Source organism: Muscardinus avellanarius, assembly GCF_963383645.1.
Source record: "Muscardinus avellanarius genome assembly, chromosome: 19".
In the NCBI taxonomy this organism is placed as follows: domain Eukaryota; kingdom Metazoa; phylum Chordata; class Mammalia; order Rodentia; family Gliridae; genus Muscardinus; species Muscardinus avellanarius.
This window is the reverse complement of record NC_137805.1, coordinates 20,741,393-20,767,763: the sequence shown is the minus strand read 5'-3', so window position 1 is coordinate 20,767,763 and position 26,371 is coordinate 20,741,393. Positions and strand designations below refer to the sequence as shown.

The following is a 26,371-nucleotide window of genomic DNA, read 5'->3' as shown; positions in this document are numbered from 1 at the left end:
ATACCCCTAGCCCTATTTTTTTTAGCCATTTTATTTTTATTTTATCTTATTTTATTTATTTATTTATTTATTTATTTATTTATTTATTTATTTATTTTTTGTGGTACTAGGGATGGAACCCAGGGGCATTCTACCTCCAAGCTATATTCCCAGCCCTATTTTTTATTCTTTATTGTGAAACAGGGTCTCACTGAGTTGCAAAGGGCCTAAGTAGCTGAGGCTGTGAACCGTGATCCTCCTGTCTCAGCCTCCCAAATGCTGGGATTACAACCGTGCGTCACCACGCCCGGTTAGCCTTTTTATTTTTGAAACAGGATCTCACTGAGTTGTGAAGGGCCTCACTAAGTAGATGAGGCTGTGTGCGAATTGCGATCCACTGGTCGTCTTTTCCTGAGTGCTGGGGTTAGAAGCATGCGCCACCACGCCCAGCAGAAAACCCATCTTGTGTGAGTACTTTGTTCTGCTGGGTGCGGGGGTGCTTGCCTGTCATCTAGGCTACTTGGGATACAAAGGCAGGAGGACCACAGCTTTAGGCCAGCTTTGGCAACCTAGCAAGACCCCATCTCCTAAAACAAATAATAAAAGGCCTCCCCCCCAAAAAAAGTAAAAAATAAATGGCTAGGGGTGTGACTCAATGGTAGAGCAGCTCTGGGTTTAGTCTTCAGTACTCCACAAAAGAGCTGGACTTGATGGTTCATGCCTGTAATCCCAGTACTTGGAAGGCCAAGACAGGAGGATCACAAGTTTAAGGCCAGTCTAGCAATTTAGGGAGGCCATTTGCCATTTATGGAGACACTGTTTCAAAGTAAAACATAAAAGGGCTGGGGTATAGCTTGGAGGTAGAGTGGCCCTGCATTAAATCCTCACTTATCCCCCCCGAAAAATACCAATAAAAATTCTCTGTTGAGTTATAAAAGGTTGGTATTCTCTGTGCAGTGCGGACTTGTGTCCATCTACAGGAGATTCTACCTCTGAGGTGTACCACCCAGTCATTCATGTATTTATTTATTTATTAACTTTTGAGGTACTAGGGATTCAACCCAGGGGCATTCTAGGCATTCTACCGCCATGCTATATACCTAGTCCTTTTTATTTTTGAAACAGGTCTTGCTAGGTTGTTGAGAGTCTCATTAAGTTGCCAAGGCTGTATTCGAACCTGTAATCCTCCTTTTCTCGGCTTCCAGGTACTGGGATTACAGGTGTGTGCCATTATTCCTGGTTTCAGTATTACGTGTTATTTACTTGATGATTTTTTTTTTTGTGTGTGTGTGTGTGTGGTACTGGGGACGGAACCCACGGGGATTTTACCTCAGAGCAACACCCTCAGCCCTATTTTTTATTCTTTATTTTGAAACAGGCTCTCACTGAGTTGTAAAGGGCCTCACTAAGTAGCTGAGGCTGTCTGCGAGCCGCAGTCCCCCTGACTCAGCCTCCCAAATGCTGGGATTACAAGCATGCGCTACCATGCCTGGCATTATATGTTTTATTTATTTATTTTTAATTTTTATTTAATTAATTTTTTAAAAAATTTTTTGGTGCTGGGGATGGAACCCAGGGGCTTTTCTACCTCCAAGCTATACTCCCAGACCTGTTTGGAAACAAGGTCTCACTAAGTTGCTGCGAGCCCTTATCATCGCTGAGGCTGGCTTTGAACTTGCGTGAGCCTCTTGTCTCGGCTTCCCAAGTGTTGGGTTATAGCGTGTGCCACCACGCCGGGCATCATTATGTGGGTTTTTTTTTTTTTTTTTTTTTTGGTGGTACCAGGGATGGAACCCAGGGGCATTCTACCTCCGAGCTACCCCTCTAAGCCTATTTTATTAGTCTTTTTTTTTTTTTTTTTTGGAATAGGGTCTCACTGAATTGCAAAGAGGCTTGCTAAGTAGCTGAGGCTGTCCGCGAACCGCGATCCTCCGGTCTCTGCCTCCTGAATGCTGGGATTACAAGCATGAACCACTACTCCTGGCCTCATTACGTGTTTTTTTTTTTTTTTCTTTCTTTCTTTTTTTGCGGGTCTGGGGATGGAACCCAGGGACATTTGACCTCCAAGCTACACCCCCAGCCCTATTTTTTAATTCTTTATTTTGAAACAGTGTCTCACTGAGTTGCAGAGGGCCTCACTAAGTAGCTGAGGCTGTCTGCGAACTGTGATCCTCCAGTCTCAACCTCCCGAATGCTGGAATTACAAGCATGCACCACCATGCCCGACTCGTTACATGTTTTATTTTGTTTTGGTGGTACTGGGGTTCCTGGAAACCCTTCTACATCCGGGCTACACTCCCAGACCTATATTTTTATTTCGAAACAGGGTCTCTTAAGCCAGCGAGGCTGGCTTAGAACCTGCGCGATCCTCCTGTCTCTGCCTCCCAAATGTGGGAATTACAAGCGTGCGCCACCACACCCAGACTCATTACGTGTTTTATTTATTTATTTATTTATTTATTTATTTATTTATTTATTTATTTATGTGGTATTGGGGGTGGAACCCAGAGGCTTTCTACCTCCAGGTTATACTCCCAGACCTTTTTATATTTTATTTGGAAACAGGGTCTCACTAAGTTTTGAAAGCCTCACTAAGTAGCTGAGGCTGGCTTCGAACCTGTGCGATCCTCCTGTCTCAGCCTCCCAAGCACGGGGATTACAAGCGTGCGCCACCACGCCCGGCTTCATTACGTGTTTTAATATAGAATGTAGAAGAAATGTGTTTGTCATTATCACAAACTGTTATCTGATTTAAAGTTGTTTTTCTCCTGACTGCCCTATGGTGGTAATTGTGGTGTTCCAGGAACCTGTGAGTACCTTGTTCTGGACCTTCCTGGTCATGTCCAGCTTATGCACAGTCTGGCCTATCTTACAGGTGTCTGACTCAGTGAGTGGACAGACTGTTGTGGACCCCAAAGGCTATCTGACTGATCTGAACTCTATGATTCCCACCCATGGAGGGGATATCAAGTGAGTACAGAGTAAAGTTTGAGTTTGGGATGCCAAATGTAGCTGCCTAGAATGTTTTGGATTTTAATGTTGAAAATATGCATTCAGATGTGTCATTGATGTTCTAAAAATGTAGGAGAGTAGATTGGTTTTCTGTTTAAAACATCTACATCCATTTCTCGTGTGCATTAACTGTTGTACAAGCAGCATTCAGAGCCAGTGAGTGCTGAGCTAGAAAGTGGCACACTGACTGTCTGCACGTCCTCTGGCCCTGGTGCTCATTGTGCTCGCAAGGGCGCTGAACAGTCTGGGAAGAGTACTGACAGAGCCCTGGTTGGCTGGCGTCCCTGGGGCCGTCTGACTGGGCTCTTGTCTGCTGCTCTGTCTTGGTGCATGCTGACAGTCTGGCCTGATGGGGTGTGTACTCTCATCCCTTAGTGACATCAAGAAGGCACGGCTGCTCCTCAAGTCTGTTCGGGAAACAAACCCCCATCACCCGCCAGCCTGGATCGCATCAGCCCGCCTGGAGGAAGTCACCGGGAAGCTCCAAGTCGCTCGGAACCTTATTATGAAAGGGACGGAGATGTGCCCCAAGGTGAGACTCGGGCTGTTTTCCTCCAGAGCCGTGTGTGCCTGGGCCAGGCATGGGGCCTGTAGGAGAAAAGTAGAGTTGGAGCAAGTAGTTTTGCCTTTGCTGTTAAAACTGCCGATGCGGACAAGCTAAGGAGAGGGTGTGAACAGTGGGAAGGGGTTTGTCCTGCTTGTTTCCGCATGGAGTGGAGATGATGTGCTGCCAGTTGGAGGCAGGTCATTTTCAATAGAGCAGAGGTGGGCAGCTCTTCATGGCATATAATGTAAGAAACCCACGGACTCTGCTGACTCTTAGGGGAATATGCCAGTTTGTGTGCTTTGGGGGTAGAGTAATTAGGAAGCTTAAAAAGTACTGTGAAGCCAGGCATGGTGACACACACCTGTAATCCCAGTACTTGGGAGGCTGAGACAGGAGAATTGTGAATTTGAGGCCAGCCTCAGCAATTTAGTGAGGCCTTGTTTCAAATTAAAAATTAAAAATAGGGGCCTGGGTATGGTGGCACATGCTTGTAATTTCAGTACTTGGGAGGCTCAGGCAGGAGGATTGCAGGTTTAAGGCAAACCTCAGCTACTTAGTGAGGCCATCTGCAACTTAGGCCCTGTTTCAAAATGAATTAAAAAAATAGGGCTGGGGGTATAGCTCAGAGATAGAATGCCTCTGGGTTCAATACTCAGTTCTGCAAAAAAGAAAGAAACTAAAAATAGGGACGGGGTAGTAGCTCAGAGGGAGAGAATGCCTTTGGGTTTAATACCCAGTTCCACTAAAAACAGTGCTCTGAGCCGGGCATGGTGGTGCACGCTTGTAATCCCAGCATTTGGGAGGCTGAGACTGGAGGATCGCCCTTTGCAACTCAATGAGACCCAGTTTCAAAATAAAGAATAAAAAATAGGGCAGGCGGTGTAGCTCGGAGGTCAAATACCCCTGGGTTCCATCCCCAGACCTCCAAAAAATAAAAAAATTAAAACAGTACTCTGAAATCCCATTAGTGCATATGTACTGTGCATATCTGATATTTCTTTTCTTTTTCTTTTTCTTTTTTTTTTTTTTTTTGTGTGTGTGTGTGTGTGTGTGTCTGGGGATGGAACCCAGGGGCATTCGACCTCTGAGCTATACCTTTATTTATTTATTTATTTGTTTGTTTACTTGTTTATTTTTTGTTTTTGGTGGTACTGGGGGTGGAACCCAGGGGCTTTCTACCTCCGGGCTATACTCCCAGACCTATGTTATACTTTATTTGGAAACAGGCTCTCACTAAGTTGCTGAGAGCCTCACTAAGTAGCTGAGGCTGGCTTCGAACCTGTGCGATCCTCCTGTCTCGGCCTCCCAAGCATGGGGATTACAAGCGTGTGTCACTACGCCCGGCTTACACCTTTATTTTGAAACAGGGTCTCACTGAGTTGTGGAGGGCCTCACTAAGTGTCCATGAGCCGTGATCCTCAGGTCTCAGCCTCTGGAATGCTTGGATTACAAGTTTGCACCACCACACCCGGTTGACCCAATATTTCTGATAGCATAAAAAGCCCTACAAGGAATTACCCCAGGACATTAGGCGTAAATCAGAATTTCCCAGATGCCGGGCGTGGGGGCGCACGCTTGTAATCCCCGCGCTTGGGAGGCTGAGACAGGAGGATCACGCAGGTTCGAAGCCAGCCTCAGCTACTTAGTGAGGCTCTCAGCAACTTAGTGAGACCCTGTTTCCAAATAAAATATAAAATGGGTCTGGGAGTGTAGCCCGGAAGTAGAAAGCCTCTGGGTTCTACCCCCAGTACCACCAAAAAAAAAAATTCTGCTTTGTATGTGGACTTACACTGGAGGGCAAATTGTATTCTTCTAGAGAAATAGCCACATTTCTTTTTCTTTTAAAAATTTTTTTGGTAGTGGGATTGAACCCTAAGGCATTCTACCTCTGAACTACACTCCCAGCTCTATTTTTTTTTTTTTAAACAAGGTCTTGCTAAGTTGCTGAGGCTAGGCACAAACCTACTATCCTCCTGTCTTAACCTCTCAGGTACTGGGATTACTAGTGTGAGCCACCACGCCCCACATATAGCCACATTTCTGAACTTGAGGTTACAGGGAGATTAACAGACTTTCATAGCATCTGCGGCCCCAGAGGCACCTCTGTTCTGTAGTGGCTTCTAATCTGCATAGTCCCTTATTGTTTTTTTCTTTCCTCAGAGTGAAGATGTGTGGCTGGAAGCAGCCAGACTGCAGCCTGGGGACACAGCCAAGGCCGTGGTGGCCCAGGCCGTCCGGCATCTCCCACAGTCCGTCAGGATCTACATTAGAGCTGCAGAGCTGGAGACAGACATTCGGGCCAAGAAGCGGGTTCTTCGGAAAGGTGAGCCTCGGAGTGCCCGGGGCTCTAATCTTGGAGCCTGAAGGAGCTGCGCTCTTGTCTCGGTTCTTGGTGCCCTGCTCTTGGAGAACCTTTTGTGCTCCTTGGTCCAGGCTTTTTTTTCCTTTGGTAAGAATGAAGGACTCTGAAACTTTCCAAGCCTTTTCCTGGGCTGAGTTGCCTCCCTTCCTGGACCGTCTGTAGGGCAGTCACCAGGTGGGTCCCACCGGGGCTGGAGGCCTTGGGTTGAGCCTGTGCTGTCGCCTTTCCCCAGTTAACGATGGTCAGGTTTCCTCGTCTAGGCAGTTTCGGGCCTCTGGAGGCTTCCAGGATACTGGTAGGAGGTGTGTGTAGAGCCAGACTATTTGGTACAACTTAGGATGACCTGTGTGCAACTTGGAGTACATCTGGGCCAACTGGGTGGTCATACTCGAGTGTGGGGCTCGAACTCCTTTCTGCACTGACTGGGCTCCTCATAGCTCTTGTAAGGTGCCTGTGCTGTTGCCGTTGGTCACCCACGATAGAGCTTTTATAGGCACTTTCTTATTTTTTAGTGGTACTGGGGTTCCTGGAAACCCTTCTACCTTCAGGCTACACTCCCAGACACCTATTCTTTATATTTTTATTTGGAAATGGGGTCTCTTAAGCCAGTGAGGCTGGCTTCGAACCTGCGCGATCCTCCTGTCTTCGCCTCCTAAGCGCGGGGATGACAAGTGTAGCCACCACGCCCGGCTATAGACACTTTTTGTATTGCTCAATCCTGTTGAATTCATAAGACTACTCTTGCACTCATGATACATACTCATGCTTTCTCTGGAGTACTGTGGGTGGAACCCAGGTACTCTACAGCTGAGCCACAGCCTCAGCCCTTTCTGTTTTGAGACAGGATTTTGGTAAGTTTGCCCAGATTGGCCTTGAACTTGCCATCCTCCTGCCTCAGCCTCCTGGAGTTACAGGTGAAACCACTGTGTCTGGCTTACATGCTTTTTTTTCCCCCTCCGTTGGTACTAGGGATTGAATTCAGGGGCATTCTACCTCTCAGCTATGCTCCCAGCCCTGTTGTATGTTTTTGTTGTGATACAAGGTCTCACTAAGTTGTTAAAGTTGGCCATGAACCTGGATCCTCCTATCTCAACCTCTCAAGTACTGGAATTACAAGCATGCATCACCATTCCTGGCTTACATGTTGCTTTTGAACTTTGCTTTGAAACAGATGTTGGTCAGAGGGGCATTCTGTGGTAGACCTGCAGTAGCTTATTCTGCCTGAATTTAGCCTGGCTGTAGTCAGGTCTGTTTGTGGAAGCAAGAGGTCTTCAGTGAGAGGTTTTTTTGGTCCTCTTTTTCAGATATGTGTTTAAAAGAGGATCAATGGATCACCTTAGGGCTTATGTTCTCATAGGGCTGTGCAGGCGGGGGCTTTGGGTAGAATACCCCTTTTCAGATCTAGTTTCTGCCCACGTACTGTCTCTCTGTGAGCAGCCAGTTGGAGCATGCTGTGTATGGCTCATGTTCTCCAGTTGTTCCTGAGTGTTCAGAGTGTTTTCCTCCTTCAGGTCTGGTTTCTTGCATGTAGCCCAGCTGCCCATTGAATGCTCAGAGCCAGTCTCTTACTGAGGCCAGGAGCAGAAAGTTAACACTGTTTTGATTTGTGGAAATTAACTTCTTATCTGTTTTCAGCCAGGAAAATAGTTCTTAGATGGAACGTGCATGAAGCACTGGATAATTGGTGTTATTTACTTAGGAAAGCTCTACTGAATTTCCCCTGCCAGTTTGATGAATGGTCATGAATGTCTTTGTGGCCACTCCCTGTTCACCACCAGATTGTCTGGGTTCATTTTCATTTGGCTCAGATTGGGGAAGGGGAGTGTGTTCATGTCGAGGGGACTGCAGTGGCGGTTTGGGGGAGTGTTGAGAGACTGCCTTTTTATGGCCCTCCTGGACCTCACAGGGAGTGGCTTCTTGGCTCTGCTTTTTCAGGCAAAGATGCTGTGCTCAGGTGAAGGAGCTGTAAATCAACAGGGTTGGCCTTTGCTGCTGCTCCTAACCTGGTCCTGGCTGGCCCTTTCTTAAGAGTTTCTGTAAGCATATTCTGGCATGCCTGAGGCTGAGCCCAGAGCTGCTACACTGAAATGTTGCTGATCACTTGAAAGACAGGCATTTCTAGAAGACTCTGGCTTTGAAATAGGGGTGATAGCTACCTCAGGCAGTGCTTTAGGATACCTGCCAGTTCTTGGGGGCCCAGCTGGGTGTGCCTCTGAGCTCTTGGTTGCAGTGGGCAGACCTGATTCCTAGTCCTTTGTTTGGAGACTAGAAATTTTGGTTGTTCTGAGATCAGAGGAGCCTCAGTGACCCTGTGCATGTGCTTGACCCCTAGTTCAGTGTCTTCACCTCTGATTGACCCCTAGTTCAGTGTCTTCGCCTCTGATTGACCCCTAGTTCAGTGTCTTTGCCTCTGATTGACCCCTAGTTCAGTGTCTTTGCCTCTGATTGACCCCTAGTCAGTGTCTTCGCCTCTGATTGACCCCTAGTTCAGTGTCTTTGCCTCTGATTGACCCCTAGTTCAGTGTCTTTGCCTCTGATTGACCCCTAGTTCAGTGTCTTTGCCTCTGATTGACCCCTAGTCAGTGTCTTCGCCTCTGATTGACCCCTAGTTCAGTGTCTTTGCCTCTGATTGACCCCTAGTTCAGTGTCTTTGCCTCTGATTGACCCCTAGTCAGTGTCTTCGCCTCTGATTGACCCCTAGTTCAGTGTCTTTGCCTCTGATTGACCCCTAGTCAGTGTCTTCGCCTCTTATTGACCCCTAGTTCAGTGTCTTCGCCTCTGAAGTGGAGAGGGTTTTCAGATCAGGGGAGGCAGTGTGGCCTGATAGCACGCTGGCCAGTGGGTGTCCAGTGTGTAGAGGGCCCTGCAGGGGCCGGCATTGGCTGTTGCTGTCAGCTCTCCCTAGGTGACTTGGCTAACCGTGATGTGTGTAAAGCAGTGTCAGCCTTCTAGTTACTGCAGGTGAAGAGAGTGGAGTCATTTTTACACTGGAACCATAAGCTCTGGTCCACAAAGTGTGGCTGCCTCCAAGTGTTCATCATCAACGTGTCCCTCTGAGAGCACAAGGGCGGCACAGCTCTTGGTGTTTATGTGTCCACCCTGTAGGCCAACTGGCCACTTCAGTGAGTTGACTGACCACAGTGTCTCTTGTGTAGCCATTGATATAGTCACATTTCCAGACCCAGGCTTCCAAGTACTGGGGTTACAGGCATGTGCCATCATGCCAGGCTGAGTTGTATTCATTCATTCTCTCTGTGTCTCTCTCTTTGGTATAAGAATTGAACCTAGGAAGCTGGGCGTGGTGGCACGCTTGTAATCCCAGCATTTGAGAGGCTGAGACAGGAGGATCGCAGTTTGAGTACAGCCTCAGCTATTACCTAGTGAGGCCCTTTGCAACTTAGTAAGACCCTGTTTCAAAATAAAGAATAAAAAATAAGGCTGGAGGTGTAGCTCGGAGGCAGAAAGCCCTTGGGTTTTATCTCCAGTACCGCACAATAAAAATAAAAATAAAAGAACCTAGGGACATTCTACCTCTGAGCTATTCCCCCAGCATTTTTTTTTTTTTTTTTTTTTTTTTTTTGTGGTACTGGGGTTCCTGGAAGCCCTTATACCTTCGGGCTACACTCCCAGACCTATTTTTACATTTTTATTTGGAAACAGTTTTGTTTTTTTTGTTGTTGTTTTTGTGGTACTGGGGGTAGAACTCGGGCTTTTCTACCTCCGGGCTATACTCCCAGACCTATTTTATACTTTATTTGGAAACAGGGTCTCACTAAGTTTTGCTGAGAGCCTCACTAAGCTGAGGTTGGCTTCGAACCTGTGCGATCCTCCTGTCTCAGCCTCCAAGCACTGCGATTACAAGCATGTGCTATCATGCCCGGGTATTTTTTAAATTTTGAAACAAAGTCTTGCTAAATTGCTGAAACCTCGCTAAGATGCTAAGGCTAAACTTCAACTGATGATCCTCTTGTGTCAGTCTCCTAAGTACTGGGATTATAGGTGTGAGCCACCATGCTCAACTCATTGTTCTCTTTTTAAAATTATTTTTAGCTGTGTTTGGTGGCACTCGCCTGTTATCCCAGTACTTGGGAGGCTGAGACAGGAGGATCATAGGTTTGAAGCCTGCCTCAGCAACTTAGTGAGGCTCTGAGCAACTTAGCAAGACCCTGTTTCCAAATAAATAAATAAAATAGGGTTGGGGATATAGCTCAAAAGTAGAATGCCCCGGGTGCAATCCACAGTACATGTGCTCACGCATGTGGGGATGCGCGCGCGCGCACACACACACACACACCCCTACTTTTTTTTTTTTTTTTTTAAGTGGGTCTGGGGATGGAACCCAGGGGCATTTGACCTGCAAACTACACCATCCCCTGTCCTTTTTTTTTTTTTTTTTTTTTTTTTTTGTGGTACTAGGGTGGAATCCAGAGGTTTTCTCCCTCTGGGCTATATTCCCAGACCTTTTTTTTTTTTTTTTTTAATTTGGAAACAGGGTCTCACTGAGTTACTCACTTAGTAGCTGATGCTGGCTTCGAACCTGTGTAATCCTCCTGCCTCAGCCTCCCAAGCGCGGGGATTACAAGCATGCGCCATCTTGCCCAGCTCCTATTTTTCTTATTCTTTATTTTAAAACGGTCTCACTAAGTTGTGGAGGGCCTCACTAAGTAGCTGAGGCTGTCCACGAACCGTGAATCTCCGGTCTCAGCCTCCCAAATGCTGGGATTACAAGCGTGCACCACCACGCCCGGCTTCACACCTACTTTTAGTAAGTCACCTAGAACTGTTTGGTATCTTTACAGGTATACCCACACTTATGAAGACGTGCACGTTGCCATCACCTGCAGGAGACTGCAGTTATCCCTGTATGCTGCCTCCTCTGCAGCAGTCTCTGTCCCCATGTTGATGACTTTTACTAAGATTAGTCTCACCCATCATCAAGGTCCACATACGTGGATCCATACAGTGTCAGTTTCTTGGGACTGGTCCCTTCTGCCCAGCTGAGGTTCATTAGCATGGTTACCTGTGTCCCAAGCCCTCCTGCTGTGACCCCAGTAATCTCTGGGAATTTCTTTGCTTTCTGATACACCAAGATGGTCTGTGTCTCTCTGTGTGCATCTTCTGCCCCTGATTGTCACCAGGGGGGTCTGTCTCATCCTTCTGGTAGCAGTGTGCGCCTGACGCGAGGCTCCTGCTTCTCTTCCCCTTTCTATGACTTTGCTTTTTATTGGATCTTCCCCAGCCCTTGAGCATGTTCCAAACTCAGTTCGGTTGTGGAAAGCGGCTGTTGAGCTGGAAGAGCCTGAAGATGCCAGAATCATGCTCAGCCGAGCTGTGGAGTGCTGCCCCACCAGTGTGGAGGTGAGTTTGGCAGGCTCAGGTCTACTCTGCCAACCACTGACAGCTTGAGCCAAGCTCTGTTTCTGGGAGAGGCAAGTGTGGAGCCTAGTGTTCACCAGGCTCTAATTCCTGCAGTAGAAAGTGTGAGATCCCGGATGTTGCTTGACAGCAGCTGCCAGGCAGGGTGGTAGATGGTGCATGCATGGATCAGGTGGTGGGTGTGTAAATGGAGTCTTTGCTCATCCTTGATTGCTGTAGAAAGCCGGGTGAGACAGTCTTTCCAGGCCATTGTTTCTAATCCAGCCCGGAGTTCGGAAGTGGGAACAGATGAGTGGCAGGGTGCTAGAACACATTTTCAGTCTTTCTGCCAACCCAGCATGGGTCAGCTCTTGGCTTCAGAGCTGATGGGATTTCTTTTTTTTTTTTTTTTTTGGGTGGTACTGGGGTTCCTGGAAGCCCTTCTACCTCCGGGCTACACTCCCAGACCTATTTTTACATTTTCATTTGGAAACAGGGTCTCCTAAGCCAGCGCGCGCGGCTGGCTTCGAACCTGCGTGATCCTCCTGTCTCTGCCTCCCAAGCGCGGGGATCACAAGCGTGCGCCACCACGCCCGGCTGATGGGATTTCTTTAGTTTAAGCATTCCAGTTCACAGGATTCTGAGTAGTGATTTCTAATCTTGGTTTTATAATATTCAGTATGTCTTTAATTATTCTAAGGGGTATTATGAAATTCTCCAAACAGTCTTATTTTATTTACTTAATAACAAATAGAGCCCATGCACAAATTGGGGGTGGAATGCTGAAGAATCAACAGTGCTGGGGTATGAGAATTTGAGAAGGCTGAGCACGCATCTATCCCCGAGCCCATCCTCACCTCGGCCCCAGGACCTAGAGTTGAATCTGGCACACTACACATTTAATGAGGGTTCTCTAAATTTTTATTTATTTATTTAGTAATTTACTGCGGTATTAGAGATGGAACCCGGGGGCATTCTATCTCCGAGCTATTTTTATTCTTTATATATATATATATATATATATATTTTTTTTTTTTTTTGGTGGTGGTACTAGGGTTCCTGGAAGCCCTTCTACCTCTGGGCTACACTCCCAGACCTATTATTTATATATACATATATATATATACATATATATATATATATGTATATATATATATTTTAATTTGGAAACAGGGTCTCTTAAGCCAGCGAGGCTAGCTCGCTTCAGTCACTGGGTCAGAAGGACAACAGATAGCTGATTGGGCGTGTTTCACTAGCTGTTTAAACGCCCTCAGGCCGGGCGTGGTGGCACATGCTTGTAATCCCAGCTCTTATGAGGCTGAGACAGGAGGATTGTACAGGTTCAAAGCCAACCTCAGCTACTTAGTGAGACTCTCTTTCCAAATAAAGTATAAAATAAGTCTGGGAGTATAGCCCGGAGGTAGAAAAGCCCCTGGGTTTCACCTTCAGTACCACAAAAAAAAAAAAAAAAAAGTAAATAAATGGCCCTCAGGAATCTTTTTTGTACTAGGAATTGAACCCAAGGTCTTGCACATGCTAGGCAGGTGCTCTACCATTGATCTTCATCCCTACCCCTTTTTATTCTTATTTATTTAGTATACTAGAGATTGAATCCAGGAGGATTCTGCCTCTAAACCACACCCCCAGCTCTATTTTTTAAATTAAAAATTTTTTGTTCTGCCCAGACCTTTTTTTTTTTTTTAACTTTTTTATGTGGAAACAGGGTCTCTTAAGCCAGCGAGGCTGGCTCCAAACCAGCGCGATCCTCCTGTCTCCGCCTCCCAAGCACGGGGATTACAAACGTGCGCCACCACGCCCGGCTAAATTTTTTATTTTGAAGCAGGGTCTCACTAAGTTGTAGAGTGCTTCAGTAAGTTACCGAGGCTGCCTAGAGACCTGTGATCCTCCTGTCTCCGCCTGCTTGGTACTGGGATTGTACGTGTGTGTCACATGCCCAGCTATTGAGGATGTTCTTGAGTCTGAAGTTCTCCTGGCTCAGACTCCCAAGTACTGGGATATAGGCCTGCACCACTGGGCCTGGCCAAAGGGCTCACTATGTAGCTGAGGCTCTCTGCAGACTGCGATCCTCCTGTCTCAGCCTCCCAAGTGCTGGGACTATAGGCCTGCACCACTGGGCCTGGCTTCCTTTTTTTTTTTGTGGGTCTTGGGATCTGGGGATGGAACGCAGGGGCATTCGACCTCCGAGCTACACCCCCTGCCCTATTTTTTATTCTTTTTCATTTGAAACAGGGTCTCACTAAATTGCAGAGGGCCTCACTAAGTAGATGAGGCTGGCCGCGAACCACAATCCTCCTGTTTCAGCCTCCCGAATGCTGGGATTACAAGCCCAGGCTAGCTAGCTAGCTTGCTTGCTTGCTTTCTTTCTTTCTTTCTTTCTTTCTTTCTTTCTTTCCTTCTTTCTTTCTTTCTTTCTTTCTATATTTCTATATTTCTATATTTATTTATTTAGTGCACTGGGAGGCATTCTACCTCTGAGCCCCACCTGCAGCCCTGTTTTGTATTATTTATTTATTTATTTATTTATTTATTGCGGTACTGGGGGTGGAACCCAGGGACATTCTACCTCCAAGAGACACCCCCAGCCCTATTTTTAATTCTTTATTTTGAAACGGGGTCTCACTTAGTTGCAAAGGGCCTCACTAAGTAGCTGAGGCTGGCTGCGAACCGCAATCCTTCTGTCTCAGTCTCCCAAATACTGGGATTACAAGTGTGTGCCACCACGCCCGGCTCTGTATTCTTTATTTTGAAACAGGGTCTCACTGAGTTGCATAGGGCCTCAAAGTAGCTGAGGCTAGCTTCGAACCTATGATCCTCCTGTCTCAGTCTACCAAGTACTGGATTACAAGTATGTGCCACCACGCCAGGCTTTAGAGGGTTTTTTGTTTTGTTTATTTTTTGCGGGTTTGGCGTGGAACCCAGGGGCATTCGACCTTCGACCTACACCTTCTGCCCTATTTTTTATTCTTTCTTTTGAAACCGGGTCTCACTGAGTTACAGAGGGCCTCACTAAGTAGCTGAGGCCTCAGCCTCCCGAATGCTGGGATTACAAGCATGCCCCACCACGCCTGGCTTAGAGTTTTTGAACTCTACTTGTGGAGGTGCATGTGAGCTCACCGTGTCAGGCTTACCGTCTTACGAAGAGTAGCTTTTGGTCCATTGGTTCTTCATAGACTAGCTTCTCTTTCATGGTGTCCCCTCCACGTAGCTCTGGCTTGCCCTTGCGAGGCTGGAGACATACGAAAATGCCCGTAAGGTCTTAAATAAAGCTCGGGAGAACATTCCTACGGACCGGCATATCTGGATCACGGCTGCCAAGCTTGAGGAGGCCAACGGGAACACGCAGATGGTGGAGAAGATCATTGACCGAGCCATCACCTCCCTGCGGGCCAACGGTGTGGAGATCAACCGCGAGCAGTGGATCCAGGTGGGCTGCCTTCAGGTGTCCTGGTGACCGCTTTGAAAGCAGGTGCGGGCCGCGTGTTGTGGTCCCACGCTGGGGTATGAGGTCGTACTGCAGAACTCCCAGACAGGTAGAAGCAGCAGATACAGTGCGACTTCACTCTTTTGGTGCTCTCAGGTTCAAGACATTGAGCCGATCTTTTTTGTTTTGTTTTGTTTTCTTTTCTTTTTTTTTGGGGGGGGGGTTGGGTTTTGAACCTACATCTCAGCCCTGTTTTATTTATTTATTAATTTATTTATTGCAGTACTGGGGATGGAATTCAGAGACATTCTACCTCCAAGCTATACCCCCAGCCCTATTTTTTATTCTTTATTTTGAAACCAGGTCTCACTGAGTTGCAAAGGGCCTCACTAAGTAGCTGAGGCTGACTGCGAACTGGGATCCTCGGTCTCAGCCTCCCATGTGCTAGGATTACAAGCATGCGCCACCATGCCTTATTTATTTATTTATTTATTTATTTATTTATTTGCAGGTTTGGGGATGGAATCCGGGGCATTCGACCTCCGAGCTACACCCCCTGCCCTATTTTTTTATTCTTTATTTTGAGACAGGGTCTCACTAAGTTGAAGGGGGCCTCAGTAAGTAGCTGAGGGTGTCCGTGAACCATGATTCTACAGTCTCAGCCTCCCAAATGCTGGGATTATAAGCATGTGCTACCATACCTGGCTCTTATTTTATTTTGAAACTGGTCTCTTAAGTTGCCAAAGGCCTAGCCAGGTGGCTGAGGCTGGCTTTGAGCCTTTGATCTTCCTAACTCAGCCTCTCAAGTATTAGGATTATAGGCATACTCTACTATGCCTAGCTAAATTCACTCTTTTTCCCAGCTACTTGGGAGGCTGAAGCAGGAGAATTGAAAATTCAAGGCCAGCCTGGGCAACTGAGCAAGACACTTTTCCAAAATGAAAAAGGCGAATGATAGCTAGCATGAATAAGTGTAAGGTTCAACCCGGTCCTACAAAAAATAAAGCGTATCTACAGTTTGGTAGTTTTTAGTATATTCACTGTTAAGGAGTCTTCACTGTATTTTCCCCCCCCTGTACTGGAGATGGAACCCAGGGGGATTCTACCTCTGAGCTACACCCCCAGCCCTATTTTTGTACTCTATTTTGAAACAGGGTCTCACTGAGTTTCAAAGGGCCTCACTAAGTAGCTGAGGCTGTCCTCGAACCGCGATCCTCCTGTCTCAGCCTCCCAAATGCTGGGATTAAAAGTGTGTGCCACCACACCTGGCTTTCACTGTAATCTTAGTACTCTCCTCTCACCTGGTAAATAAACCCTGGGCCCATTAGCTCCCCTTCCTCCTATTACAAAGCAAGCACTTTGTTGTTGTTGTTTTTGTTGTTGTTGTTGTTGTTGTGCTAGAGATTGAACCCAGGGCCATTCTACCTTGCTACACCCTCAGCCCTATTTTTTATTCTTTATTTTGAAATAGGGTCTCACTAAGTTGCAGAGGACCTCACTAAGTAGCTGAGGCTGGCCACAAACCTCCCAAGTGCTGGGATTGCAACTATGCCCCACCACGCCTGGCTGCAAGCACTTAATTTTCTCTGTAGACTTGCTTTTTATTTCTTCCCCTTTCTATACTTTTTCTGGAAATTTATGGAAATGGAGTCATATAATGTGTGGGTTCTGTTTTTGGGTGTGGTACAGTGGATTGAACCCAGGAGTGCTTTACTACTGAGCTAAATCCCCAACATTCATTCATTCCTTTATCTATTTAATTTTTTTTTTTGGTACTGGGAATTGAACCCAGGGACATTCTATCTCCAAGCCACACCCCCCCCCACTCCTTTTTAGTTTTTTTTTTTGAAACATGATCTTACTTTGTTGCTGAGAATCTTACTACATGCTGAGGCTGTCCTTATTTATTTATTTATTTATAAGTTGTAGAGTGCTTCAGTAAGTTACCGAGGCTGCCTAGAGACCTGTGATCCTCCTGTCTCCGCCTGCTTGGTACTGGGATTGTACGTGTGTGTCACATGCCCAGCTATTGAGGATGTTCTTGAGTCTGAAGTTCTCCTGGCTCAGACTCCCAAGTGCTGGGATATAGGCCTGCACCACTGGGCCTGGCCAAAGGGCTCACTATGTAGCTGAGGCTCTCTGCAGACTGCGATCCTCCTGTCTCAGCCTCCCAAGTGCTGGGATTACAAGGGTGCGCCACCACGCCTGGCTTCGTCCTTAAATTTGTGATCTCCTGTTTCAGCCTTCCCAGTACTAGGATTATAGGTGTGTGCTACCACTCCCAGCTAATTTATGTATATATATTTCAGTACTGGGAATTGAACCCAGGGGCATTCTACCTCCAAGCTAAACCCCAGCTCTATTTATTTATTGCAGGTCTGGGGATGTAACCCAGGAGCATTCTACCTCCGAGCGACAGCCCCTGCCCTTTTTTTATTTTTTTGAAACAGGGTCTCACTGAGTCGCGGAGGACCTTTTGTAGCTGAGGCTCTCCGCGAACCGTGATCCTCCTGTCTCAGCCTCCTGGATTGCAAACATGTGCCACCACACCTGGCTCGCAGCTCTATTTTCCATTCTTTGTTTTGAAACAGGGTCTTACTAAGTAGCTAAGGCTGACTGCGAACCCACAATCCTCCCCTCTCAGTCTACCCAAGTACTGGGATCACACGTGTGTATCACCATACCCTTTATTTTTTTAGTTTGAAGCAGGGTCCCACTATATTGCCCAGGCTGCTCTTGAGCTTACAACACTCCTGCCTCCATTTCCAGAATAGCTGAGATTATAGGTGTACCCCGTGGTACCTGGATAAATCATACTATCTTGCAAACCCATAATTGGTATGCAAGATAGTATGGCCGCAAATGCTTTAAAATTTTGTTGGCCTTTCTCTGCACATCCTCAGATTTGTTTTCCTGAAACCAAGGTTTCTTTGCTGCTGGTTGCCCTGACTTACCTCTTGTGTACTCAACCCCATATCCCAGCACATCTCTCTAAGTCAGAGTATTTCTTCCTCTTTTTTTTTTTTTTTTTTTTTGTGTGTGTGTGTGTGTGTGTGGTGGTGGTACTGAGGGTGGAACCCAGGGACTTTTCTACCTCTAGGCTATACTCCCAGACTTATTTTCTACTTTATTTATTTTTTATTTTTTATTTTTATTTTTATTTTTTTTGTGGGTCTGAGGATGGAACCCAGGGGCATTTGACCTCCGAGCTATACCCCCTGCCCTAATTTTTATTCTTTGTTTTGAAACCATGTCTCACTGAGTTGCAGAGGGCCTCACTAAGTAGCTGAGGCTGTCCACGAACCGCGATCCTCCAGTCTCAGCCTCCTGAATGCTAGGATCACAAGCGTGCGCCACCACACCCGGCCTTTCTACTTTATTTGGAAACAGAGTCACACTAAGTTGCTGAGAGCCTCCCTAAGTAGCTGAGGCTGGCATTGAACCTGTGCGATTCTCCTGTCTCAGCCTCCCAAGTGCTGGGATTACAAGCGTGTGCCACCACATCCAGCTTATTTCCTCCTTTTGTCTATTTTGAGTGTTAAGCTCCAGCAAATACTATTTTTAAAGAATTCATCTTTTACTCCTACTGCTTTGGCGGTTTCTTTAGCATAGGAAATTCTTACAGCCCCTGAACGGCTCATAGGACTTCTGTGCACAGGGTGCTTACAGCGCTCTGCGTGGAGGGTGTGCTCGCGTCCAGTCGCTCATCATTTATCAAGCTCCTGTTGGGCGGGCGCCTCGGGAAGCGCAGCGTCAGGGCTGGGAGCTGCATGTCTGACACCAGGTTCTCTTAGCTCTCACGGTCCAGGAATAGGATGCTTCTTCAGGCCATCTGCAGCTTTGACTAAACTTAAAACCACAGTTTTTGTGTCCACTTTCAGGATGCTGAGGAGTGTGACAGGGCTGGGAGTGTGGCCACCTGCCAGGCAGTCATGCGTGCCGTGCTCGGAATTGGGATTGAGGAAGAAGATCGGAAGCACACCTGGATGGAAGATGCCGACAGCGTGAGTCTGGCTGTGTCTGTGTCCAGGCTGGGGCCTCTGGAGGAGCGCAGGCCCAGGCACGAGGAGGCTGTTTTCAAAGCCTTTTATATACTTGTAAATGTAGTTGCAGGCCAGGCATAGTGATATGTTCCTTAATCCCAGTACTTGGGAGGCTAAGAGAGGAGGATCATAGCCTCAGCAATTTAGTGATGCCCTCAGCAACTTAGACCAATTTCAAAATATAAAAATAAAAAGGGCAGGAGGTGTAGCTTGGAGGTAGAAGGCTCTTGGGTTCAATCCTGGGTACCAGAAAAAAAACAATGTAGTTTCAGTTGTAAGGAAATGTTTCCTCTGAGCATGAGTGTTGTGAATAGCTAGGATCTTGAGTACTCACACAGCTGGAAGATGGCTTGGTTGTCTACAACTTCCAGAGCTGTTCACCTTAACATTTGGTCATCTCCCATTCCCTGGTTACTGCTGCGAATTTCATTTCAGAAAACAGTTTGCATACACAGGTGAGAGAGACAGAGACACAGAGGGAAAGAACATGAGTGAGGGAATTGGGTCAGAGCCATTCTACCTCCGAGATGTATCTCCAGCCTTCTTTTTAGTGACACTTTTGAAGCAGAGCCTTGCTTGGTTGCTGACTCAGTGCTCTGTGCAGCTGTCCATCCTGTGTTCTCCCGTCTCAGCCTCCCAAGTATCATGTAACTTGCAGACCTAGTCAAATCTCACCAGCTGTCTCAGTGTCATTTTACTTACTTACTTTATTTGTTTGGTACTGGGGATTGATCCCAGTGATATTCCACTTCTGAGTGTTCTCTCTAACCCTATTTCTTATTCCTATTTATTTATCTTTGAGGTTGAGGTTGTGTATCTTTGACCAGGATGTTGGGTCTTCCTGTGTGTGACTTACAGAGACTTGAGTGCCTGTCTCCTCTGACCAACTGCTCAAGGCAGTGGCTCTTCTGTGTACTGTGTACAGCCACTGTTTTTTCCTTTTTTTTTTTTTTTTTTTTTTAGTGGTACTGGGTGGAGGAACCCAGGGGCTTTCTACCTCTGGGCTATACTCCCAGACATATTTTTATATTTTTATTTGGAAACAGGGTCTCACTAAGTAGCTGAGGCTGGCTTCAAACCTGCGCGATCCTTCTGTCTCAGCCTCCCAAGTGTGGGGATTACAGGCGTGTGCCACCACGCCCGGCATTGTTTTTCCTTCTTGATGAGTATTTTATAAGGAAGCACTTTGAGACTGTGTCAATTACTCTTACCAAACCTGGATCTTCTGGTTTGATAAGCCATTGATGATATTTTGACTTGAATCAGTTACTGTGGTTTTTGCCAAATAACTGATAATGTGTGTCTTTACAGACTTGGGGTGTTGCTGGGGATTAAACCAGGGATACTCTACCACTAGGCTATATCCCTAGCCCTTTTTATTTATGTAATTTTGAGATAGGGTGTTGCCAAATTGCTCAGCCTGGCCTATAGCTTGTGCTTATGATCTCCTGCCTTAGCCCCCATGTGCCTGGGCTTACAGGTGTGTAACACCACATCTGCCCATGTATTTGCTTTTTTTTTTTTTTTTTTGGTGGTACTGGGGGTGGAACCCAGAGGCTTTCTACCTCCGGGCTATACTCCCAGCCCTATTTTATATTTTATTTTGAAACAGGGTCTTACTAAGTTGCTGAGAGCCTCACTAAGTAGCTGAAGCTGGCTTCGAACCTGCGTGATCCTCCTGTCTCAGCCTCCCAAGTGCAGGGATTACAAGCATGCGCCACCACGCCCGGCTTGCTTTTTAAATTTTTATTTATTTACTTATTTATGCAGTACTGGGGATGGAATACAGAGATATTCTACCTTCAAGCTACATCCCTAGCCCTATTTTTTAATTCTTTATTTTAAAACAGGGTCTCTCAGCTGGGTGTGGTGGCGCATGCTTGTAATCCCCACGCTTGGGAGGCAGAGACTGGAGGAGATCACGCAGGTTCAAAGCCAGCTGCGCTGGCTTAAGAGACCCTGTTTCCAAATAAAAATGTAAAAAAAAAAAAAATGGGTGTCTGGGAGTGTAGCCCGGAGGTAGAAGAGTTTCCCGGAACGCCAGTACCACCAAAAAATAAATAAAGAAAGAAATAAAAAATAAATAAATAAAAAATAAAACAGGGTCTCACTGACTTGCAAAGGGCCTCACTAAGTAACTGAGGTTGTCTGCGAACCCAGTCCACCTGTCTCAGCCTCCTGAATACTGGGATTACAAATGTGCGCCACCACACCTGGGTTTATATTTGTTTTTTAAAATTCCATTTATTCCATTTCTTATTCTTTTTCTTATTCTTTTCTTTTTTCTTTCTTTCTTTCTTTCTTTTTTTTTTTTTTTTTTTTTTTTTTGCAGAACTTGGGATTGAAGCCAGGGTTATTCTACCTCTGAGCTACACTACACCCTAGTCTTTTTTTTTTTTTTTCTTTCTTTTTTTCTTTTGTGGTACTGGGGATAGAATCTAGGAACATTCTACCTCCAAGAGACACCCCCAGCCCGATTTTTTGTTCTTTGTTTGTTTTTGGTGGTACTAGGGGTGGAATCCAGAGGCTTTCTACCCCCAGGCTATACTCCCAGGCCTATTTTATATTTTATTTGGAAATGGTCTCACAAATAGCTGAGGCTGGCTTTGAACCTGTGTGATCCCCCCATCTCAGCCTCCAAAACACGGGGATTACAAGTGTCTGCCACCACGCCTGGCTTTTATTCTTTATTTTGAAACAGGGTCTCACTGAGTTGCAAAAGGGCCTCACTAAGTAGCTAAGGCTGTCTGCGAACCGCGATCCTCTTTTCTCAGCCTCCCAAATACTGAGATTACAAGTGTGTTCCACCACTCCCGGCACCCCCAGTCCTGTTTTTTAATTCTTTATTTTGAAATTTTCTCATTAAAAGCTGGGTGTGGTGGCACATGCTTGTAATCCAAGCATTTGAGAGGCTGAGACAAGAGATCCGGGTTTGCAGCCAGCCTCAGCTACTTAGAGAGGCCTTCAGTAACTCAGTGAGACTCTGTTTTAAAAAATAAAGAATAGAAAGTAGGGCTGGGGGTATAGCTCAGAGGCAGAATGCCCCTGGGTTTTATCCCCAGTACCACAAAAAAAAAAAAAAAAAGAAATTGTCTCACCAAGTTGTAGTTGACCTCACTTAGTAACTGAGGCTGCCCTTGAGCTTGTGATCCTCCTGTCTCAGCCTCCCAAGTATTGGGATTACAAGCGTGCACCACTACACCCAGCTAAATTTCATTTCTTTTCCTTCTCCTTCTCTCTTCTCTTTTGTTGTTGCTTTTTGGTATTAGGTATTGAACCCAGAAGAATTATGCCTCTGAGCTATACCTTTAGCCCTTTTTCTTTTCTTTTTTTTTTTTTGGTACTGGGGATGGAACCCAGGAGCATTCTACCTCTGAGCTATATCCTCAGCCCTATTTTTTATTCTTTATTTTGGTAGTACTGGGGTTCCTGGAAACCCTTCTAACTCCAGGCTACACTCCCAGACCTATTTTTAATATTTTTATTTGGAAACAGGGCCTCTTAAGCCAGCAAGCCTGGCTTCGAACCTGCGCAATCCTGTCTCCGCCTCCCAAGTGCGGGGATTACAAGTGTGCACCACCACCCCCGGCTTATTCTTTATTTTGAAACAGCGTCTCACTGAGTTGCAAAGGGCCTCACTGAGTAGCTGAGGCTGTCCTCAAACGTTAACCCTCCTGTCTCAACTTTCCAAATGCTGGGATTACAAGTGTGCTTGCTCCACCACGCCTGGCTCTTTTATTCTTTACTTTGAAACAAGGCCTCTCTGAGTTGGAAAGGGCTTTACTAAATAGCTGAGAGTGTCATTCTGTCTCATTCTCCCAAATGCTGGGATTACGTGCTTGCGCCACCACACCTGGCTTAGTCCTTTTTATTTTGAAACAGTGTCTTTCTGAATAGCTTGAGGATTTGCTAAGTTTCTGAGGCTGTCCTTGAACCTACGATCTTTCAGCTTCAGTTTCCGAGTACTGAGATTACCAGAGCCTAGCTCCATTTCTCCCATGTTGTGTTAGCTGGAATTGAACAGTGGTGGAGAGCTTTCTGTTCCCCTTCATGCATGTATATACTCTCCCTCATGTGTGTACATCAGGGGTTTCTCTGTAGTCTGTTGGGTTTTGATCCATAGATGGCATCTCTTTGGCTCCTTTGAGACTGGAGTTTCTAGTCCCATGGTGTGAGTTCAGGCACTGGATCTTTGACCTGTAGGTAGCCTTGTGCATATTTACTTTTTTAAGTGGGTTGAAATATAGATGAATGGTAAAGGGTTATTTTTGTGTGTGTATGGTACTGGGAATGGAGCCCAGGGGCATTCCAGCCGTGTGTGTGTGTGTGTGTGTGTGTGTGTGTGTGTGTGTGTATTTTTTTATGGTACTGGGGGTGGAACCCAGGGGCTTTTTACCTTTGGGCTATACTCCCAGACCTATTTTGTATTTTATTTGGAAAGAGGGTCTTCACTAGTTGCTGAGAGCCTCACTAAGTAGCTGAGGCTGGCTTCGAATCTGGGTGATCCTCCTGTCTCAGCCTCCCAAGCACAGGGATTACAAGCGTGAGCCACCACACCTGGCCAGCCGTTTATTTTTTATTTGTGAACAGGGTCTCACTAAGTTGCAGAGGACTTTGTTAAATTGCTGAGGCTGGTCTCAAACCTGCAATCCTCCAGTCTCAGCCTCCCAAATACTGGGATTACAGGCCCCCATTACTTTGGGCACTAGACTCAGGGGCATAGACCAGACTTGCTCTGTGCAGTGTCTGACTCCTCTGGATGCTTCTTGTCAGGACACAGGTCCTTCCTGATTGTTGTGGTTGAGTCATAGTGAGGCTATGTGCTGCCAGAGGTGTGTCGGAGCAAGGAGATCTCGGCACACCCCTGTACCTTGTCCCCCTCCACACACACCAAGGATCCTTGAGCACTAGGAGGCTGGCATCCCTCTCGGAAGGGCGTTGTGTGGCCAGGTGCCTTCCTGAGGGCCACACAACTGAGTCCAATTCTACTTGGGCCATTTGACATTCCCAGTTGGAAACTTTGTCCTGTCCTTCTCCCTAGTGGCCTTTCATTCACCTCCATATGCCAGCCCCATCTTGGTACAAGATGGCTCTCAGGTCTGCAGAACATGGAACACTGATTTATCTCAGGGATGGTGCCCTTGGTCCACGTGACGTTGTGTGCGGAGCGCGCTGAGCCCTGTCCAGGGAGCTGCGGGGTCACAATCACCACGGGAGCTTGGTCATCCAGATCCTGGGTGCTCCGGCCTTGCGTTGGTGACTGGCTTTCTTACTTCTTTGCCATTTTATGCTTTCCAAGAAGTAATATCACTTGAGCTTGAGTATGAAAGGAAGCTGGAGGAGATGGAAAAGTGTTGAGTGGTGGGCTTTTTCTCCTCTTCCTATTCACTGTCCTTTAACAGGTTTCCAATATATGTAACTTTTATAATGGAAAATATATACTATACTTAGTGTGTGTGTGGTATAGGGATTGAACCTAGGGTCATTCTACCTTTGAACAACACCTCCAGCCCTGTTTATTTATTTTTATTTTTATTTATTTTTATTTTGAAACAGGTTCTCACTATGTGTCTGAGACTAGCCATGAACCTGTGATCCTCCCAAGTATTGTGACTTAACAGATATACACCACTGTGCCTGGCTTACTACACCAAATTTTTTTTTCTTTTTTTTTGGTGGTACTGGGGTTCCTGGAAACCCTTCTACCTCCGGGCTACACTCCCAGACCTATTTTATATTTTTGAAACAGGGTCTCTTACGCCAGCGTGGCTGGCTTCGAACCTGTGTGATCCTCCTGTCTCTGCTTCCCAAGTGCGGGGATTACAAGCGTGAGCCACCACGCCTGGCTACACCAAATTTTAAAGACACTAGCACACGTGCTACACAGTTATAGCTTACGTCTGTGTGCACGGTGCATGTGTGCCTGGCTCTCCTGCAGGTGGTGACTCATGGTCCCCATGCTGGCGCCCCTGTCCTGGCTTGTAGTTCTAACTACATCAACTGCCAGTTGGGACTGTTTTTGCAGATGCCATCGGTGAAAAGTAGAGGCTGGGAGGGTGTCACCATCTGCTCCAGAGCAGTGCTGGTCTATTCCTCATGTCTGTCTTCTCTCTGCTCTAGTGTGTAGCCCACAGTGCCCTGGAGTGTGCACGGGCCATCTACGCCTATGCCCTCCAGGTGTTCCCCAGCAAGAAGAGTGTGTGGCTGCGGGCTGCGTACTTCGAGAAAAACCATGGCACCAGGTATGTGGTGGGCCCCACTTGCCCCTTGTGCTACTAAAGCCTCCAGGTCCCGTTGCATGGCACTGGACGTAACCCGCTTTCCTGCAGATTCACCAGTGCCTTTGCTTTCAGATGCTGCCTCAGGCGATGATGAGGGCAGGCTTCCATGGCCCTCAGGACTTTGCAGCTAGATTAGTCTTCAGCACACAGTCTTCACAGCCCCTCTGCAATAGGCTTATCACTGTTATTTTGAAACAGGGTCTCACTAAGTTGCAGAAGACCTAACTTGCTGAGGCTGGCCATGAACCTACAATCCTATCTCAGTCTCCTGAATTTTTTTTTTTTTTTGGTGTGTGTGTGTGTGTGTGTGTGTGTGTGTGTGTGTGGTACTCGGGGTGGAACCCAGGGGCTTTCTACCTCTGGGCTATACTCCCAGACCAATTTTTAATACTTTATTTGGAAACAGGGTCTCACTAAGTAGCTGAGAGCCTCACTAAGTAGCTGAGGCTGGCTTCGAACCTGTGCAATCCTCCTGTCTCAGACTCCCAAATGCTGGGATTATAAGCGTGCGACACCACGCCCAGTGTCTCCTGAGTTCTGAGATGCAGGTGCACACCACCACCATCCACCATGCCCAGTTCCTGTGTGTGTGTGTGTGTGTGTGTGTGTGTGTGTGCGTGTGTGTGTTTGTGTGTGTTAGTAGGGATTAAGCCTGGGGACATTCTACCTGTGAGCCACACCCCTCCCCCCTTTTTGTGGTACTGGGGGTGGAAACCAGGGGCATTCTACCTCTGAGCTATAACCCCAGCCCTGGTTTGTTTTTGTTTTTTTTTTGCTGGTCTGGTGATGGAATTCAGGGTCATTTGACCTTTGAGCTACATACTCTGCCCTATTTTTTATTCTTTTTTTTTTTTTTTTTTTTTTTTGTGGTACTGGGGTTCCTGGAAACCCTTCTACCTCCAGGCTACACTCCCAGACCTATTTTTTTATATATATTTTTATTTGGAAACAGGGTCTCTTAAGCCTGTCTCCGCCTCCCAAGCGTGGGGATTACAAGCATGCGCCACCACGCCCGGCTATTCTTTATTTTGAAACAGGGTCTCACTAAGATGTGGAGGGGCTCACTAAGTAGCTGAGGCTGACTCCTGTCTCAGCCTCTGAAATGCTGGGATTACAAGCATGGGCCACCATGCCTGGCTCCCCAGCACTTTTTATTTTTTATTTTGAAACAGGGTATTGCTAAATTGCCCAGGCTAGTTAGGTTGGTGGTTTTCTGTAATCCCAGTACTTGGGAGGCTGAGAGGACAATCATAAACTTGGGGCCAACCTCAGCAATTTAGTAAGGTCCTGTTTCAAAATAAATTAGCTGTGTGTAGTGGAGTATGTCTGTAATTCAAGTACTTGGGAGGC

At 46.6% G+C, this 26,371-nt stretch overlaps 1 protein-coding gene across 1 annotated transcript in view; it reads left to right on the top strand.

The window, feature by feature from the left end:
• PRPF6 (pre-mRNA processing factor 6) overlaps positions 1 to 26,371 on the top strand; it is a gene marked incomplete at both ends in the record, with an annotated part of 47,457 nt that overhangs the window by 9,637 nt on the left and 11,449 nt on the right. Inside the window, 7 exons of the mRNA XM_080716670.1 lie at positions 2,855 to 2,949; positions 3,367 to 3,523; positions 5,699 to 5,861; positions 11,140 to 11,258; positions 14,482 to 14,700; positions 18,579 to 18,701; positions 24,861 to 24,982. Of these exons, the coding sequence (XP_080572796.1) occupies positions 2,855 to 2,949; positions 3,367 to 3,523; positions 5,699 to 5,861; positions 11,140 to 11,258; positions 14,482 to 14,700; positions 18,579 to 18,701; positions 24,861 to 24,982 (998 nt within the window). The remainder of the gene's footprint in view (positions 1 to 2,854; positions 2,950 to 3,366; positions 3,524 to 5,698; positions 5,862 to 11,139; positions 11,259 to 14,481; positions 14,701 to 18,578; positions 18,702 to 24,860; positions 24,983 to 26,371) is intronic.